Source organism: Leucoraja erinacea, chromosome 34, assembly GCF_028641065.1.
Source record: "Leucoraja erinacea ecotype New England chromosome 34, Leri_hhj_1, whole genome shotgun sequence".
In the NCBI taxonomy this organism is placed as follows: Eukaryota; Metazoa; Chordata; class Chondrichthyes; order Rajiformes; family Rajidae; genus Leucoraja; species Leucoraja erinaceus.
This window is the reverse complement of record NC_073410.1, coordinates 16,216,665-16,237,251: the sequence shown is the minus strand read 5'-3', so window position 1 is coordinate 16,237,251 and position 20,587 is coordinate 16,216,665. Positions and strand designations below refer to the sequence as shown.

At 49.5% G+C, this 20,587-nt stretch overlaps 1 protein-coding gene across 1 annotated transcript in view; it reads left to right on the top strand.

Moving 5' to 3' along the window:
* Nucleotides 1-20,226, top strand: part of LOC129713053 (sorbin and SH3 domain-containing protein 1) — a 228,433-nt gene extending 208,207 nt beyond the window's left edge. Inside the window, 5 exon segments of the mRNA XM_055661932.1 lie at nucleotides 2,942-3,040; nucleotides 4,542-4,598; nucleotides 6,322-6,512; nucleotides 14,664-14,770; nucleotides 17,849-20,226. Of these exon segments, the coding sequence (XP_055517907.1) occupies nucleotides 2,942-3,040; nucleotides 4,542-4,598; nucleotides 6,322-6,512; nucleotides 14,664-14,770; nucleotides 17,849-17,916 (522 nt within the window). The 3' untranslated portion in view covers nucleotides 17,917-20,226.
* Nucleotides 20,227-20,587: the final 361 nt, after the last annotated feature.

The following is a 20,587-nucleotide window of genomic DNA, read 5'->3' as shown; positions in this document are numbered from 1 at the left end:
TGCAGACCCGCCAACCTGACTGACTCTTTAACGTCCTCGGGGGAGTGGGAAATAAATGCCAGGCAGTCTTTGGTGACCTGGAGAAGGGTCCCGACCCAAAATGTCACCCATCCTTCTCCACAGAGGCTGCCTGACCCACTGAGTTACTCCAGCGCTTTGTGTCTATATAGAGTAGCATCAGCTCCACCTACAGCCTTGAGTAACACAACCATACAGAACCACAGCACTGTCCGTGATAGCAGCTGGCAATGATGGAGAGACAGGATGTTTCTTTACAATGGGCATTATTCCATCGCTTTCTATTATCTCCATCCCTTCCTCATATCCGTTGTTTTCGACCACCTGTGACGGGTGTCGGCAAGTCGCCGAAAAAATTGCGTAAGTGGGACAGGCCCTTTAATTAGTACAGTTGTCAGGGGGTATGGGGAGAAGGGGGGAGAGATAGATCAGCCATGATTGAATGGCAGAGTGGACTTGATGGGCCGAACGGCCTAATACTGCTGCTATCCCTCGTTCCATCTTGCCCCTCCATCCCCATTCCAACACCCTCCACCTCCCTCAAGCTATGCTTTGCATCCCACCTCCGCCCCTTTCCCCGTCTTGTTCAACATTGAATCCCATGGCTGGGATTGCCTGCAGGTTGGGTTTGTTCCTGGAGGACACATCAAGGGATCTCTGGCTGCCTCATTGAACAGTCTTTCTCCTTCACCATTTCCAACCGCACCAAGCCATTCAAAGAAAATGGTTTTAACCGTCAAGGATTCCTCTTCCTGGTGGCCCAGGCTGCTGTGTTTATGGGATAAACTTTAATACCTGGAGTTGCCCAGACCATCCTGAGTTCTCCAGAACACCCTGAGATCTACAGGACACCGAGAGATCCCCTGAACCCCCTGGGACCCTTGGATCTCCCAGCCTCCCTAAGACTTCTTGGCCATCTTAGGAGTTCCTGGCCACCCTGAGATTTCCAGGCCTCCCTGAGACCTTCAGGCCACACAAGTACATCCAAGCCACACTGAGATCTCCTGGTCACCCTTGCACCTTTCCCACCCTGGAACCTCTGGGCACCATTGCATCTTCCAGGGCCCCCTTGGAATCTCCATGATCTCCAGGCCTCCCTTGGACCTCCAGGCCATGTGAGACCTTCAGGCATCCCTGGGGGACCTCTAGTCAACCTTGAAACCTCTATGCACCCCTGGAAACTACGCAACCATGGACCTCCAGGCCATTTTGGGACCTTCATGACCACCATGAGACTTCCTGGCCACCCTGGAGTTCCCATGCCACCCTGGCCTGTTGGCAGCCGTGCCATGTGCTGTGCTGGGCATGTGCATGCCGTGCCGTGGTTTGACGGATGAAGGACTAACACCACCCGCGGGGGGTGGGGGTTCGGGAGTTGGGGGAGGGGGGGGGGGGGGGGGGGGGGGAGAGTTACAACCTCTCAAGTGCCTGACTGGCACTGCTCTCCCACTAGCGAGGAGTATCTCCGATCTCCCGGAAGGTGTGTGCGGGGAATGTGCCTGTGTTTCTGGAGCCTGTTGGACACAGCTTGTTGTGTGGAAAAGCCAACATCGCATGAACCCTGTTGGAGTGTTGGGTTTTGTTCCGTAAACGATGTCCGCCCACGACCAAATCACCCTCAGACTCACGTTCTCACTCTTTCCAGCTGCTCCCACCTCATCCCCCCCTCTGGCCCCCTTCTCCATATCGTCACCAGTTGCCCAGCGCCCCATGTAACCGCTCGACTGTCCGTCCACATCTCCCTGTGCTCCACTCCTCCCCTACCAGCCAACACACACAGCACAAAACCCTCCGACATTTTCGCCACCTCCAACGGGATCCCACCACTAGTCACATTTTCCCATCTCCCTTTCCGCTTTCTGCAGAGACCATTCCCTCCGCAACTCCCTGGGCAACTCGCCCCTTCCCACCCACACCACCCCCTCCCCAGGTACCTTCCCCTACAACTGCAAAAGATGCAACACCTGCCCCTAAACCTCCTCCCTCGACTCTGTCCAAGAGCCCTGACAGTCCTTTCAGGTGAGACAGAGGTTCACTTGCACCTCCTCCAACCTCATCTGCTGTACCCGCTGTTCTCAGTGTGGGCTCCTATATAGCGGAGAGACCAAGCACAGATTGGGCGATCTTTTCGCTGAACACCTCCGCTTAGTCCACCTAGACCTACACGATCTTAACTCCCCTTCCCTTTCCCACACTGACCTTTCTGTCCTGGGCCTCCTCCACTGTCAGAGTGCTGCCAAACACAATATGGAGGAACAGCACCTCATATTTCGCTTGGGCAGCTTACACCCCAGCGGTATGAACATTGTTTTCTCTAATTTCAAGTAACCCCTGCCAACCATCTTTCAATCCCCCACCCCCTTCCTGGTTGTCCTGCTAGTTCCACTATTCACATCCCTGTCTCCTTTCGTTATCGCCTCTTCCCCAGCCAACAATGGACCATTGTGGGCTCCACCCTTCCTTGGACATCTGTTGCCGGCCCTGCTTTGTTCTGGTCTTTTCCTACCTCCAGATCCCTCTCCCCTCTACTTTCAGTCTGAAGATGGGTCCCGACCCGAAACGCCACCCATCCTTGTTCTCCAGAGATGCTGCCTGACCCGCAGAGTTACCACAGCACTGTGTATCTAGCTTTGGTATAAACCAGCCTCTGCAGTTCCTTCCTACACATCTCAACTCTTGCTATCACTGACATGCTCCCTTGTAGCCTCTGCTGCTCCCCTCTCTTTTCCCTACGTTCTTCTTCCACTTTGACCCTCTATCACTGGTCTCCGCACTGTCGCACCCTCTCCCACCTGCCTCTCACTTGTTTTTCCTTCCTCTATTCAACACATCCTTTCTTGTGAAGTGCTGCCACACTTTCACCCTCTCCCCGCTCTAACCCCTGAGAAATATTAATGTATGTTGGCGTCTTTTGTGTCTGCAGCCCAGCTCGAGGAGTGACAGTGGAGCAGGAGGGCGATTTGCAAGGAGCCCTGTCTTTTCTGATTCTCCAGTTAACACGCTGAACTCTGCTTCCCTTGTGGTGAGTCCGGGCCAGTCCGATCAATGGTGTGAGTGGTGCAGACTCTCAGAGATGGTGAGCTGCACGAGACATCACTGCTGCCTGCTGCATTTCCAAGGGACCTTCCCTGACCTCAGCACATCCCACTGAGTCCGCACCGACCCCGCACATTAACACTAACCTACACACACTGCGGACAATTTACAATTTCACCGAAGCCAATTAACCTACAAACCTGCACGTCTTTGGAGTGTGGGAGGAAACCGGAGCACCCGGAGAAAACCTACATGGTAGGAGAATGTACAAACTCCATCCAGACAGCGCCCGTAGTCAGGATCAAACCAAGGTCTGTGGCGCTGTGAGGCAGCAACTCTACCGCTGCACCACCCAATTAAAATACGGACTGACTAATCCACAAACCTGAACAGAGAATGTGTGTGAAATGCATCTCAATATTAGCGTCATAGTCACACCGCCTGGAAACGGGCCCATCGGCACAACGTGCCCATGCCAACAAAGATGTTCCATATACACTAGTCCCACCTGTCTGCTTTTGGTCCATGTCCATATTAGTGCAGCGGCAGAATTGCTGCCTCACAGCGACAGACACTCGGGTTTGATCCCGACTACAGGTGCTGTCTGTACGGAATTTGTACTGTCTCCTACCGTAGGTTTTCTCTGGGTGCTCCGGTTTCCTCCCACACTCCAAAGACGTGCAGGTTTGCAGGTTAATTGGCTTCGGTGAAATTGAACATTGTCCCTCGTGTCTGTAGGATAGTGTTAGCGTGTGGAGGTCGCTGGTCAGCACGGGCGGTGAGCCAAAAGGCATGTTTTTGAGCTCTATCCATAAACTATACAAAAAATCCCTCTCGACCTTACCTATCTGTGCACCCGTCCAAATGTCTTCTAATCTGTTCAGTGCCACCCCTGATTATACCCGAGTCAGTGCCAATAGTGAAAATAAACTTTCAACACTATAGTTATAGTAATATTGTAATATAGTAGTATTGTTTTGTAACCAAGCACATGGAATATTTCCTGAATGAACTGAAGTGATCACATATATCATCCTTCCACGCTCTTCATTTCCAACCCTTCCTGTCACTTATCGAGTGCTGGACAAAAATGCTGGAGAAACTCAGCGGGTGCAGCAGCATCTATGGAGCGAAGGAAATAGGCAACGTTTCGGGCCGAAACCCGAAACCCAACGTTTCGGACCGAAACGTTGCCTATTTCCTTAGCTCCATAGATGCTGCTGCACCCGCTGTGTTTCTCCAGCATTTTTGTCTACCTTCGATTTTCCAGCATCTGCAGTTCCTTCTTAAACTCTTATCGAGTGCTAGTACTTGCTGCCAATCCTTCCCCTGTGTTGCCTCTCTGCTACCTCCGGCCCCTTCCCCTGCTACTGAGCTCGCGATGTACGGTTGGTTGTCTGATAATGCTGTTAGCGTTCATATAACCCGTGTGAAGCGAATAACACATGCTGCAATTTTTCCCTTTCTAATTCGCCCGGCGCCCGCAGCCTTCTCATCATTCGTTGCGAGGACCAGACCTGACGGAGTCTGAGAGGAGCTATGTGGTAAGATGCAACTCACACAGCAGGGCTTTGCAAGGCTTGACAGACATTGTACTAAACTAACGCTGGTGCAGGTCCACCTCCAATTTTCCAGCAGCCTTGGTTCCACAGATTGTGTGAATGGACGATACTTTATTATCACAAGTGAGCGTGATATTCTTTGTTTTGCGTACCCAAGGTATGCCAAGAGTGGCCACATAAAGGGCACCGACAGAGTATCCCACGCTGGGTCCTCCTATCTTCAGTCTCCTCCATTGTCAGTGAGGCTAAATGCAAATGGGAGGAACAGCATCTCATATTTCACTTGGGCAGCTTACAGCCCAGTGGTATGAATATTGATTTCTCTCACTTCAGGTAGCCCCGGCATTCCCTCTCTCTCCATCCCTCCCCCACCCAAGTTGCACTAGCTTCCAGTTTTCGCCCAACAAACAGCTGACAATGGCCTGTTTCCTTTATCATTGATACCTTTTTGCATTTCTTTCATTCATTGTTCTTTATCTCTCCACATCACCGTCTATATCACTCGTTTCCCTTATTCTTTACCAGTCTGAAGAAGGGTCTTGATCCGAAACGTCACCCATTCCTTTTCTCCAGAGATGCGGCCTGTCCCGCTGAGTTACTCCAGCACGTTGTGTCTACGGTTGAGACCAGCATCTGCCGTTCCCCCCACGCTGGGTCCTCCTTTGTTAAAAGCTTTCCGCGGATTATCCGTTTTGCCGGCCACCGAGAGGAGGCCAACGGTACGGGAACGGCCTGCCTCAGCCGCCGGGATACTGGGCCGCAAAGTCGGCTATGGGAACGGATCCGCCAGCTCCGGCCGGGCCAGAGTTCCAGAGCCCCGGCCACGGGGGGTTAATAATCCGACCCCCCCCCCCCCCCCCCCCCCCGACCGGCCGCGAAAGTCCCGATGAGGTCGAGATCGGACGCCTCACACGACCTGGGCGCCACATTCTTGGGGGGACTTCCGAGTGTGGAATTTCAAGTGCGTTCCCGTAATTTTGTCCGGATTAAAAGAGGTGCCGGATGACCATTTGCCGGATAATCGCTGGTGGACCTATAATCGCATAGAGAATGTGACCAGGCAGGAGCCCAGTGCTTTATATGGTAGATGGTAATGCCCCTATCCCACTTAGGAAATCTGAACGGAAACCTCTGGAGACTTTGCGCCCCACCCAAGGTTTCCGTGCAGTTCCCGGAGGTTGCAGGTGGTTGCCGGAGGTTGCAGGTAGTGGAAGCAGGTAGGGAGACTGACAAAAACCTCCGGGAACCGCACGGAAACCTTGGGTGGGGCGCAAAGTCTCCAGAGGTTTCTGTTCAGGTTTCCTAAGTGGGACAGGGGCATAACGGTCCAACAATGACTGAGCTCTTGTTTTACTTTTGAGAAGAGCATGGAATCTGCTTTAAAATTAATAATTCACCGAAAGAGTGCATGATTATTAATAGATTGTGTTTAAGATAAAGAAAAACTAACTGCTGCATCTTTGTGCTACATTTTTTAATCCCGGAATTAAATCTGCTTTCTTCTCTATCTTGCCTGTTTCTCCATGCTTGCCTCTGGATTACTCCGTGACCTCCCGGAACCTTCGACATGCCGTAACTTGCTGGAACCCTCTCCCCTGTCTCCCCTTGTGTGTCTCTCTCCCCCTCCTGCACCCCTCTCTTACCCCCCCCCCGACCCCCACCCCTTTCCGCCCGGGCGCTTGTGTGGACTGCCCTAACCCGTCAGGAAACCGTCTGCAATGAAATAATTAACATTGCAGAAAAATCCGTTCACTACTGCAGTAACCTGTCCCACCCACTGCACTCTCTACACAAGGTGTCTGCCCTTGACAGTAAACAGTCTCTCATCATTTCTCACCAACCTCAGGGGCAACAGCGAGGAGGCAGCCTAGAGCGGACCCACGCTCCAACTACCCTGTAAGTACTCTCTACATCTCCTTCATTGTTTGGTCGTGGCGGTAGAGTCGCTGCCGCACAGCGCCTGAGACCCGGACTCGATCCTGACTGCGGGCGCTTGTTCTGTACGTTCTCCCCGTGACCCACGTGGGTTTTCTCCGAGAACTTCGGTTTCCTCCCGCACTCCAAAGACATCCAGGTCTGCAGGTTAATTGGCTTGCTGTGTGCAAAAACTGTCCCCAGTGTGTGTAGGGTAGTGTTAATGTGCGGGGATCGCTGGTTGGCGCGGACTCAGTGGGCTGAAGGGCCTGTTTCTGCGCTGTATCTCTAAATTAAACTAAACTAAACTAAAATCATCGTCTGCTTTCATAAGTTCAAAAGTGATAGGAGCAGAATTAGGCCATTCGGCCCATCATATCTACTAGTAAGATTAAACGAGAACTTACCAGTTTGAAGTTTGATCTGTATTTTATGAGGAGTTACGATGAGGGATTACGTGAAGCCCGCCCCAGCATGCATTGCGGCATACTTCAAAGCAGCGGTGTGGAATCACAGATAGACACAAGATTTGAAGTAACATAGTAAAGAATAAAGAGACATCAATTTATCAGTTTGATCCATGTATTGAGGGTGGGAGCGGAGGGCACGTAATCCCTCATCGTAACTCCTCATAAAATACAGATCAAACTTCAAACTGGTAAGTTCTCGTTTAATCTTACTATTTTACTTCGGAGTCACGTGAGTGACTACGTGAAGATTTCAAAGCTTCTGTGATTTCAAACCGTGTAACAGCTTTATATCACTCGCTGCCGAAGCCTTTGAGGGAGGAAGCGTTTTATCATAATGAACCAATGAATCTGTTTATAGAAAAACAATGGTATTTTTACAATAACACTGAAGAAATTTAAATGCTCCCCTTGGCTAATTTAAAATATTTGCAGATTGGAATCTTCCCTGCAAATAAAACAGGTTTTGTCAACAGTTTATAATAAATTATTTCTCTGAATGTTTACCCCCACCATTCTGCTGTAGTCAGGATGTGGTTTACAGGCACGTCCATTCTTTTGCCGTTGACGTGGAAGCTTGTCCTGGAATGAAAACTTTGTACATGTTAGTTTTATCCCAGGAGCTTTAATACCTGCTTGAGCCATCTCAAAAAAGGCTTGTTACCCGACCACAAGGTTTTTTTGTGACCAACCCACAAGGCTTTTCATCTCCCTCGAATAATTAGGTTGTGTCTATGTAAGGTAATAGGGTCATGGCACATTACTGTGTTTCTTGGCGGGTAAGCCCGGGTTTTATGACTGGATAAGGTGTTCCTGGTTTGGTTTGACCATTCCCTGGACAATGATAGAGATCTGGTCTGAAGCTATGAGCATGGTGTCCAGTAGTAAATAGGAGTAGTGACTGGACCCTCTGTGCTGCTCCGTGTGCCTTCAACAATGTGTTTAGTGCATAGAAGGTTCAGGTTTAGGGCTCTGGCTGGTGGGTATCCCCTGAAGTATGGTTAACCACTGTGACATCCCATATATGGGTGTACCTGGTCTAGGGGTTTAGAGTTTTAATACCCTTCAAATTTACCACCAGCCAGTGACCCCATGGCCTGTTGTCCTGTAGCTGTTTTGAAACAACAGGCAGGGCAATTCTAGCTGTGTTGATGGTACTGTAGCCGAATCCTTCATCGTGATGAAGGTTCTCCAGGAATTCCAGTTCGTAGTAACTGTATCGGATGAGTAGGTTCTCCCTGTATCCTTGCAGTACTTCTCTTGATGCTGGACAAGTGTTGTAGTCCAGTGGATGTTCAAAAGGATGCTGACATGGTGTCGATTGTTCAGTATAACAATCCCAGTCCCAGAGGCTTGCGCAGAATCTGCAGCTCAGGAGCTTATTTTTTCCCATGGCACAGTTGACTTGTGCCCGGCTCCGATTGTTAATAATTCTGGGTACTGGGAAATACCATCCAAGTTTCAACAACCATGTCATGGCGTAAAGTGAAACAATGGCTGCGTAAGTCCGTCAGGTACTATCAAATACCTGAAGCAGAATCCTTTTGTACTGTGCGTTGTTCTCGATTGGTGAGGCAGAAGGGAAAAAATACATAGAATTAATTTCACCAATGCAGCGTGAACGCATTTGTCTATCAATATTATAAATACATTCTTGAATGACAACATGACCTATAGGTCAGAAAAGTTAATATATATAGCTGACGAGCTTTCTGCTGGAACTATCTGTCCCAGAGAATTTTTTTAATGAGGATTCCACTGCCCCAGGGTCTGGTTTCCCCCGCGACATACATAGGACATCCCCGAACACCTGGTGATATAGCGTTGATGCAAATAATCGATATCAGATTCACATTCCATTTTAATTGTCATTGTCAGTGTGCAGTACAGAGACAATGAAATGCATTAATATCTGTTGCATCATATAGCTTGATAGTTTTGTTAAAACTTTATATGAAAACATCTAATTGATGTTGTCCTTAATATTATGTGACCTGGTGTCTGTCACTGTATTTTGCTTACCGGGCAGGTAAGTTGTTGATAGTCAAATACATCTATGGATATACCATTGCCAAATTGTTTTGACCAACTTGTCATATGATACCGACTTTATGCTGCCATATGGTTAATATAGGCCACCTCCATAGTGTAGTCTATTTATACCCATACATGCAAGTGCTTTAAAACTCATAAAATTCACCCGAACATTTTTTAGATAATTAATGCCCAGTATAAGTGGTAACCCCACCACTGTCTTTCTGATATTACTTCAGTGGGTAACTTCATGAGATGCTCAATGACAACCTATATGTTGTTTTTGATACTAACATCTGAATCATGTAGACAGAAATGGTACCATTTTTTCCCAATTACTCTGTTATTTGTCGAGTAGTTGGTAGTTTGACCATTAATTTGTTGCTTGTTTGTGCCAATTCAACTATGTTGTCTCTTGGCAACATTATAGTTACGTGGACTGAATTAATATGAAAGCCAAGATAGTCCAAGAAAGCGCTCTATATGCTGGTAGGAACCAGACCCACCTACCTCCATGGTTATTGGCGGTTTTGTGTTTTCTGTTTTCTGAGTGCTTTTGTTCTGAGGACGTGCTGGCGACGTTGGGGGGAGGCGCATTTTCCAGGGGGTCCGCGGCGGGCCCTGATCTAAAAGATCTTTGGGGATAGTGCGGCCCCAAGCGTTCACCAGTCCCATATTCTAGACATCGACTGGTGGATGCCGTGAGGTGCTGCTGCTTGGGTATCGGAAGTCGTGGTTTGCTCGTCCCGGGGCCTGCCCTCATGATGCCGAAGGTTTTTGATGCCTCTTCCATCTCCTTCAGCTTTTTGTTCAGATCTCTCCCAAATAGCAGTGAGTCTGCCTCCGCAGCTGGGGCTTTGCTCAAGCCTGCAAATTTTGAGATTGAGGGCAGGTGTTATATTTCCCTTCGGAGATTGTTTAGTTCGAATTGTGTGGTACACCTTAATACCAGCACTTTCTGGTGGTATGTGTTCATCTCGTTATCTCCACAGAACGAGCATAGACTGTGATAGCTGACGTCAGGAGCCTTCGGATCCGCTGTAGCTTGAGTTTTTATGCCCGCATAAGGGCCCCCACAATCGCAGATTTTGCTGTTTGAGGCTTTTTCCCCTTAAGGGCCTCACAGTTCTCTGGTGCTGTATATTCTTGCAGCTCCTCGGCGAGCACCTTTTTTAGTAGAGTTTTGTGCTGGCTGCCATTGTTTTGGCTCCGGCGGTGCTCCAGCCCGTGGGGTTGCTACGAAGCGGTCCACCACACCCAACAGCTGTTCCTGATCCTGCACCTCATGCATACTCCCGATTTTGTCCGCCTGCCCCATTTGCAGACCAGCCCTGCCCTGGTCACCAATGCTAGCCTCCTGCTCCAACCCGTGGTATGAGGGTAGCAAAGGGCAGTGCCTGACACGACACTATGGAGGAGGTGCCTGTCCTGTCTCGCCGGGAGCGCTGCTGTTCCCGGTGGACCTTCTCCTCCAGGAGCTGCTAAGTGCAGCTCAGGCGGCTGTCTCTCTCTGCTTTGGTAGAGACATGTCCCCCTCCGACGAATCGGAGACGACCGGCCGTTTGGCTTCCTGGCCGCTTTCCCAGTCCGCCGTGCAGGCTCTGGCGAGACTGGCTTGGCTCGGTCTCAGGGATAGCGAAAAATCGCTCTGCGAGCGACGCTGCCGCCGGTTGCTGCCCCGCTGGTAGAGTTGGAGCGGGGCAGTTTCTCTTTGCGAGTTTTTTGCGTTGTGTTCCTGAAATCTGTAATAAAACACAACTGCAAAACTCACCTTTCCAATGCCCAAGAGCCGCTCCTGCAGCTCAGGCGGCTGTCTCTCCCCCTCCTGGGTGGAGAGACGTCCCAGTCCGATGTCGGCTCCACCGCCCGGTTTTACACACATCCAGCCCGCTGCTCAGGCGCTAGCGGGCTGGCTCGGTCGCGGTGTCGGGTTTGCGGACCGCCCGCTAAGCGGTCCTACCGCCTGTTGCTGCCCAATGACGTTTCCTCCGTCGAGCGGGCAGGTGCAGCATTTCCCCCCCCCCAGCCCGCTGCTGATGCTGACGGGCTTGGTGCAGTGTCGGGAGCGGGCCGCTGATTAGCGGTCCTTGCTCTCTCTCTCTCTCTGCACTCGGGCTGCTGCTCACCTGCACTCGGGCTGCAGCGCACTCACGCCAGCACTGCACAGTGGGTCCCCTTACCGGCTCCGCAAATGTCGGAAGCCTCCTCCCGCCCGCCTGCCTGCCTCACCTGGACAGTACTCGAGAGCGAGCGAGGACTGAGGGGGACCTCCAACGCAGTGCTAGCGCCGTCTTCCTGCGCTCTCTTGATGTCGCCCCTGTGGAGAGTTACCGGCACCGGCACAGCTCCCATCCATGGTCCGCCGGTGAGTGCGGTCCTGGTAGCGTCTTTCCTCCCCTCCCGACAACGGAAAAAACTCCTCCCGGAGTCCAAGGGGGCCGCTTGCATGCCCTGCGGGGAACAAGCAGACGCAAAGGGGCTGTAAAAATAAAGGTAAGTACTTACCTAAACTTAGTTTTTTTCTCGTTTCTAAGAATTCCACAGACTTTCCCACCAGCCTTCTGTGGCAATGAATTCCACAGATTCACCACCCTCTGACTAAAGAAATTCCTCTCCTTTTTAAAGCGATGTCCTTTAATTCCAAGGCTATGACATCTGTTCCTAGGCTACAACACCAATCTCACATCCACTCTCTACAACCTTTCACTATTTGGTCATTTTCAATGAGGTTCCTTCTATAGTCCAGTAATTACAGGCCCAGTGCCGTCAAACGCTCTTCATTTGTTAACCTGCTCATTCCTGGGATCATTCTCGTAAACATCCTCTGGACCCTCTCCAGAGCCAGCACGTCATTCCTCAGACATGGGGCCCAATATTGCTCCCAATACTACAAATGTGGCCTCAAAGAGCCTCAGTATTACATTGGGGGTTCAGTATTGATGTGGATAGAGAACTGGCTGGCAAACAGGAAGCAAAGAGTAGGAGTAAACGGGTCCTTTTCACAATGGCAGGCAGTGACTAGTGGGGTACCCCAAGGCTCAGTACTGGGACCCCAGCTATTTACAATATATATTAATGATCTGGATGAGGGAATTGGAGGCAATATCTCCAAGTTTGCGGATGACACTAAGCTGGGGGGCAGTGTTAGCTGTGAGGAGGATGCTAGGAGACTGCAGGGTGACTTGGATAGGCTGGGTGAGTGGGCAAATGTTTGGCAGATGCAGTATAATGTGGATAAATGTGAGGTTATCCATTTTGGTGGCAAAAACAGGAAAGCAGACTATTATCTAAATGGTGGCCGATTGGGAAAGGGGGAGATGCAGCGAGACCTGGGTGTCATGGTACACCAGTCATTGAAGGTAGGCATGCAGGTGCAGCAGGCAGTAAAGAAAGCGAATGGTATGTTAGCTTTCATTGCAAAAGGATTTGAGTATAGGAGCAGAGAGGTTCTACTGCAGTTGTACAGGGTCTTGGTGAGACCACACCTGGAGTATTGCGTACAGTTTTGGTCTCCTAATCTGAGGAAGGACATTATTGCCATAGAGGGAGTGCAGAGAAGGTTCACCAGACTGATTCCTGGGATGTCAGGACTGTCTTATGAAGAAAGAATGGATAGACTTGGTTTATACTCTCTAGAATTTTAGAAGATTGAGAGGGGATCTTATAGAAACTTACAAAATTCTTAAGGGGTTGGACAGGCTAGATGCAGGAAGATTGTTCCCGATGTTAGGGAAGTCCAGGACAAGGGGTCACAGCTTAAGGATAAAGGGGAAATCCTTTAAAACCGAGATGAGAAGAACTTTTTTTCACGCAGAGAGAGTGGTGAATCTCTGGAACTCTCTGCCACAGAGGGTAGTTGAGGCCAGTTTATTGGCTATATTTAAGAGAGAGTTAGATGTGGCCCTTGTGGCTAAGGGGATCAGGGGGTATGGAGAGAAGGCAGGTACGGGATACTGAGTTGGATGATCAGCCATGGTCACATTGAATGGCGGTGCAGGCTCGAAGGGCCGAATGGCCTACTCCTGCACCTAATTTCTATGTTTCTATGTTTCTACATCCCTGTTTTTGTATTCTAGTCATGAAATAAATGCTAGCATTGTGTTGTTCTGTTTTTTTCACACCTTATCCTTCCATATCTCGAGTTTCCCTCTCCTTGGCTCTCAGTCTGAAGAAGGGTCTCAACCTGAAAGGTCACCCATCCCTTCTCTACAGAGGTGCTGCCTGTCCCGCTGAGTCACCCCAGCGTTTTGTGTCTGTCTGTCCTGTGAGTATCCAGGCAAGGACCATCCAATCCATGTTCGCACCTGTAGCAAACTGGACTAGGTTTAAGTGGGTTATTGGAATGAAGTGCCTCTCACTGTGATAACGTCCCTCTGCTCCCGGGAGAACTGATCCTCAGCATAATGAAGAAGACAGGCACAAAATGCTGGAGTAACTCTATTACACCACTGCGAAAAGATGGCACTCCATTTTGAATTTGTGAATGACTGCTCACTGAGGCTTTTCCCTGGTGGCATCAAAGCCATCCACCCAGTAACTGATGCTGTCCTGGCCTGGATGTCTGCCCTTGATCTACAACTTTAGGCTGTGCACGCCTTGTGCAAGAAGAAGATCTGCTTGCTCTCGTAGGTCAGTGCATTGAATACAAGAGTCAAGAAGCCATGATGCAGCTTTGTACCACTTTGGCTAGGTCGAATGTAGAGTATTGGGTGCAGTTCTGGTCGCCCCATTACAGGAAGTATTTTTAGTTTAGTTTAGAGATACAGCGTGGAAACAGGTCCTTCGGCCCATGGAGTCCACACCAACCAACAATCATCGCACACTGAAGAAGGTTCTCGACCCGAAACGTCACCCATTCCTTCGCTCCATAGATGCCGCTCACCCGCTGAGTTTCTCCAGCATTTTTGTCTACCACCGCATGCTAACGCTATCCTAGACACACAAGGGATAATTTATCATTACACCAAGCCAATTAACCTACAAACCTGTACCTCTTTGGAGTGTTGGAGGGAACCAGAGTTCTGGAAGGAGACTGGAGTTCCCGGAGAAAACCCACGCAGGTCACGGGGAGAATGTACGAACTCTGTACAGACAAGCGCCCGTGGCCAGGATCAAACCCGGGTCCCTGGAGTTGTAAGGCAGCAACTCTACCGCTGCGCCACCATGCCGCCCTATGTGAAGTATGCGAAGGCTTTGGAACGGGTTTATGGAAATGATGCCTGGACTACGGAGAAGGTATTAGCTACAGAGAGGTTGGACAGAAATAGTCGGGGCGGGGTGAAGGGTGGAGGGGGGGGGGGGGGGGGGTTGTGGGATATTGGGAGAAATGGTTTGCAGATCTAAGTGGGGTACAGGCAAAAGAGGGGGGAGAAACGGAGGGTGATTGTTGGTTAGTTAGCTGACCAACTGCATCAATCCGAGCGGGTGCAGGACTTTAGTTATAAATGGTTCAGCGTGGGAACAGGCCTTTCGGCCCAACTTGCCCATGCCGACCAACATGTCCCAGCTACACCAGTCCCACTTGACTGTGGCTGGCCCATATCCCTCTAAACCTGTCCGATCCGTGTACCTGTCTAATGGACTTTCTCGAGTTTAACACTGTTAAATGTCTGGAATGTTTTTTTTTTCCCAGATTCCAAGCACTGTACAGCTACATCCCACAGAATGAAGATGAGTTGGAACTACAGGAAGGTGACGTGGTCGATGTGCTGGAGAAGTGTGATGACGGCTGGTTTGTCGGTGAGCACGGGGTCTTGCCTGAACAGGAGGTGTCCCCTCAGAGGGCGGTGGGTGTGTGGAACGGGCTGCCAGAGGAGGTAGTTGAGGCAGGTCAGAGTCATACACCGTGGAAACAGGCCCTTCGGCCCAACTTGCCCATACCGACCAACATGTCCCATCTACACTAGTCCCACCTGCCTACCTTTGGCCCATATCCCTCCTAACCTGTCCTATCCATGTACCTATCTAACTGTTTCTTAAACATTGGGATAGTCCCAGCCTCAACTACATCCCCCGGCAGCTCGTTCCATACACCCACCACCCTTTGTGTGAAAAAGTTACCCCTCAGGTTCCTATTAAACCCTTCACCTTTGAACCTAAGTGGAATTCTCTGCCTCAGAGGGCGGTGGAGGCAGGTTCTCTGGATGCTTTCAAGAGAGAGCTAGATAGGGCTCATAAATAGCGGAGTCAGGGGATATGGGGAGAAGGCAGGAACGGGGTACTGATTGGGGATGATCAGCCATGATCACATTGAATGGCGGTGCTGGCTAGAAGGTCCAAATGCCTACTCCTGCACCTATTGTCTATTGTCTATTGTCCTCTGGTCCTGGATTCCCCTGCTCTGGGCAAGGGACCCTGTGCGTCTACCTGATCTATTCCTTAAACACACGTACTATAATGACATTTAAAATACACTAAATCATTAGGGGAATAGACTGAGAATGCACAGAATCGTTTAACCAGAGTAGGGGAATCAAGACCAAGAGGACATGGGTTTAAGGTGAGAGGGGGAAAGATTTAATAGGAATGTGAGGGGTAGCTTTTTCACACATTCCCAGATTGGTGGGAATATGGAAGGAGCTGCCAGAGGAGGTGGTTGGGCCAGATACTGTAACACATTTAGAAGACATTTGGACATCTACAAGGATAGGAGCAGTTTAAAGGGATGTGGATGAAATGCAGGCAGACGAGACTAGCTTAGCTGGGGCATCTTGGTCGGCATGGGCAGGTTGGGCCGAAGGGCCTGTTTTCGTGCTGTGTGACTATGTTTCTATGACTCTAGTAGGGGAATCAAGGTGTTTTGGGTCGAGTCCCTTCTTCAGACAGGGATACGAATGGAATGAAGGGATCTGGGTCACTTGCAGGCACAAGAGATTAGCTTCCCTTGGCATCGGGGGGGGGGCACGGTGGTGCAGCGGTAGAGTAGCTGCCTCACAGCACCAGAGACCCGGCTTAGATCCTGACTACAGGTGCTGTCTGTACGGAGTTTGTACGTTCTCCCCGTGACCTGCGTGGGTTTGCTCTGAGTTCTTCAGTTTCCTCCCACACTCCAAAGGCGTACATGTTTGTAGGTTAATTAGCTTTGGTAACAATTCCTAGTGTGTAGGATAGTGCTAGTATACAGGGATCGCTGGTCAGTGCCGACTCACTGGGCTGAAGGGCCTGTTTCCATGCTGTATCTCTAAACTAAACTAAACTAAAAAATAATGACCAGAACTGCACACAATAGTCTAAATTCGACCGAACCAGAGATGTATAAAGCTGCATCATGGCTTCTTGACTCTTATACTCAATGCCCCGAGCTATGAAAACTAGCAGATCACATGCCTCCTTTACTGCTCTATCTACCTATGTTGCCTTACATAGAAAATAGGTGCAGGAGTAGGCCATTCGGCCCTTCGAGCCTGCACCGCCATTCAATATGATCATGGCTGATCATCCAACTCAGTATTCAAGAAGGAACTGCAGATGCTGGAAAATCGAAGGTACACAAAATTTCTGGAGAAACTCAGCGGGTGCAGCAGCATCTATGGAGCGAAGGAAAGAAACCTCTTTCCTTCGCTCCATAGATGCTGCTGCACCCGCTGAGTTTCTCCAGCAATTTTGTGTACATCCAACTCAGTATCCTGTACCTGCCTTCTCTCCATACCTCCTGATTCCTTTAGCCACAAAGGCCACATCTAACTCCCTCTTAAATATAGCCAATGAACTGGCTTCAACTACATTCTGTGGCAGAGAATTCCAGAGATTCACCACTCTCTGTGTGAAAAATGTTTTTCTCATCTCGGTCCTAAAATACTTCCCCCTTATCCTTAAACTGTGACCCCTTTGTTCTGGACTTCCCCAACATCGGAAACAATCTTCCTGCATCTAGCCTGTCCAACCCCTTAAGAATTTTGTAAGTTTCTATAAGCTCCCCCCTCAATCTTCCAAATGCTAGCGAGCACAAGCCGAGTCTATCCAGTCTTTCTTCATATGAAAGTCCTGACATCCCAGGAATCAGTATTCTCATATTTATTCATCTTACTTTTACAAGCATATGTTCAGTTGTGTTCAGTTCTGGGCACAATGTTATAGGAAATATATTGTCAAGCTTGAAAGGGTTCAGAGAAGATTTATGAGGATGTTGCCAGGACTAGAGGGTGTGAACTATCGTGAGAGAGTGAGTAGGCTGGGTCTCTATTCCTTGGAGCACAGGAGGATGATGCACAGATTCTCTTGCCCAGAGTAGGGGAATCGAGGAACAGAGGACATAGGTTCAAGGTGAAGGGGAAAAGATTTAATAGGAATCTGAGGGGTAGCCTTTTCACACAGAGGGTGGTGAGTGTATGGAACAAGCTGCCAGAGGAGGTAGTTGAGGCAGGGACTATCCCAACGTTTAAGAAACAGTTAGGCAGGTACATGGATAGGACAGGTTTGGAGGGATATGGGCCAAATGCGGGCAGGTGAGACTAGTGTTCCTGGGAGATGTTGGCCAGTGTCCGCAAGTTGGCCCGAAGGGCATGTTTCCACACTGTATCACTCTATGACTCCAGCATCTTCCCCACTACTGATGTCAGGCTAACTGGTCTATAATTCCTTGATTTCCCTCTCCCTCCTTTCCTCTATTTGTATGTTAATTGGCTTGATGTGTAGGATAGTGTTAGTGTGCGGGTATCGGACTCTGTGGGCTGAAGGGCCTGTCTCCACTCTGTATCACACACAAACTACATGAACAAAAATCATGTGCGGCAGAGCCATTGTGGGCCGAATGGCCTGTCTCTGTGCTGTGTCGTTCTGTGTTCATCCCGACTGACTGTGCTCTTGCTCCTCCTACAGGGACGTCCAGAAGAACCAGGCAGTTTGGCACGTTTCCAGGCAACTATGTCAAGCCGTTGAATTTGTAGAACGCGGACTTGGCGGTGAACGTCCGGCGATCCAACGCTTGCTTTGACACGGGTGGAGGTTCCCTCAGCAGTGGGGTAGTCTGAACAGCGCATCGCAGTCTGCAGCCTGGCATAAAACGTTCTGCTTGTTGTACAAAGGGTCTTTACTTTACCTGGACTAGGGTTGCCAACTTTCTCACTCCCAAACAAGGGCCAAAATAAGGGACAAATTCCCAACGGCACTTCGTTGACAGACTCGGCCGTGGCTGAGTGAATGGTGAGTTGGCCCGGATGCTGGACTGCACACAAAGCCCAGCCCGTGGGCCAGCTGAGGAGTTTTGGGCTGGGCGCCGGACTTTGAGCGCGACATGGCGCGGCCGTGGACAATGGCGCGACTCCTCAGCTGACCCGCCGGCTGGGCTTTGTGTTCTGCTACACGCACCCCGTCCAATTCATGAACCGATGATCGGCCGTGAGAAGGAGGGGTGGTGGTGTCGGCGGTAAGCGAAGGTCCGAAGGTCAGACAGCTGGCCGGGCTGCCGACCGACGGGGCCACGGGCGAGGCGCTGCTGCTGCACTCCATGGGCTGCACTACGTCGGGACGGGTGAGGCGGGGCCGGACGCGGCGCTCCAACCCGACAGTCCCCTCGACCCGAGTTGTAGCAGCTTAATACGGGACAAGGGCGGTCCCTTACGGGACAAACCAATTTAGCCCAATATACGGGATGTCCTGGCTAATACGGGACAGTTGGCAACCCTAACCTGAACACACGTGGAGTGCACTGGCCAAGTGAGAAGGCGTGAGTGGTACGTTAGTGTAGTTTGCTGACTGTGGGTGGGTGTGCATTGGCCATCGTGTGGTCTCAGGGGGAGGGGAGGGGAACGGAAAGGGAGATGGGACAGGGTTCCCTGTCCAAATGGGAAATCAAACACCCATATTGGTGAAGATAGGCACGAAAAGCTGGAGTAACTCAGCGGGACAGGCAGCATCTCTGGAGAGAAGGAATGGGTGAGGTTTCGGTTCGAGAACCTGTCCCACTGAGTTAGTCCAGCTTTTTGTGTCTACCTTCGGCTTAAACCTGCATCTGCAGTTCCTTCCCGCCCATGTTGGCGTGAAGCCCGATCTCCCTCTTCATCCTGCCCTCCTCCCTGTCCACCTGTCGAGAGTCCGATGGCCAGCGAGACAATGTTGAGAGGTTTAACGGGCATGTGTGATGGTGTGCAGCCAAGGGTCTGAAGGGGGAAGGAGTGTGGTTAGAAGCGGGGCTGGTCTCCACTGAGCCCCAGCTTCACTAATGATGACAACGAGATGGATATATTAAAACCCAAAGCATTTACAGCCAACACTCTCCGTTTATTGCCCGATGCAGTGTCGATCCTCTGACAACCTCTCCCTTTTCACCCTCCACATTTAAAAAAATTGCTTTACTAAAGGAGTTAGAACTGACTGATTAGCCACAGCAAAAGCTTTTCCCTGTACCTCGGTACAGGTGACAATTAACTCAGCTGAATTAAGTTAACACGCACACATAAGCAAAAGACTCAGCCTCCATCCCCCAGCTATTGTGACAAATTACCGCCGGTATATTTTTGAGTTGATGCTCGGAGAGAGGACTTTGAGCTGCGACACCTTCTAATATTTTCAGCTTCACAATCTATAAATATAAATATATATATATATATATTTTTTAAAAATAAGAATAAGCACACAACTTTTCCCCTCACCAAAGGGAATTAACCCAAATGCTGGGATGCAACTATGTGTAAATATGTACATTTGATTTTTGTATAAAACCCGTGTACTTATCCTGTATAGAAAATAATTTAACATAAAGGAATTTAAATGGCGGACACGATGCAGCATCACTCTCCGCGGAGCTCTTGAATTTTACAGCTGATATGTGAGGAAAGGGAAGTTGATGCATTCATTGAGTGTAAGGCAGGAACTCTACCGCTTACATGGAACTGTACAAAAGAAACTTGGCAAGAACACAGCCCGATGGAAATGATATCTTTTAACCAACGCCAGCCCCTGGGGGATTTCCTTCTCGACTACGTCCAGGAAATTCGCTTGCAAAACCACTTTGCCTTTTTGTTTTCGGCGGGCCGGCAGTGAATCACTGAGACTAAGTAACATGAGAGTATGTAATCCAACACTATCATGCCTTTATTTACCATTCTTTTGTGAGCGACTGACCTTTATAACCAGACATCTTGTGTTGAGCGATTTTTTATTTTTTATTTTTTTTTGCAGTGCTTCATGGTTCGATAAAAGATAAGAGCTTTATTTACTGCTGTGGTTACAATATTTAATAAACTTTATTCAAGCCACTTGTCTGCTTCAGTGTTTCACGACCTCCCTTGTCTTTGAAGGCTTCAAGCAATGATGGTAGGTTCAACTAAGTCTGAGTCAGGTGTTCCGTTTAGTTTGGATTAGTTTAATTTATGATCATAAGTGATATGAGCAGAATTAGGCCATTCGGCCAATGTACTCTGCCATTCAATCATCAGTTATCTATCTATCTATCTATCTATCTATCTATCTATCTATCTATCTATCTATCTATCTATCTATCTATCTATCTATCTATCTATCTATCTATCTATCTATCTATCTATCTATCTATCTATCTATCCTCCTCCCTCCTAACCACATTCTCCTGCTTTCTCCCCATAATCCCTGACATTCCCC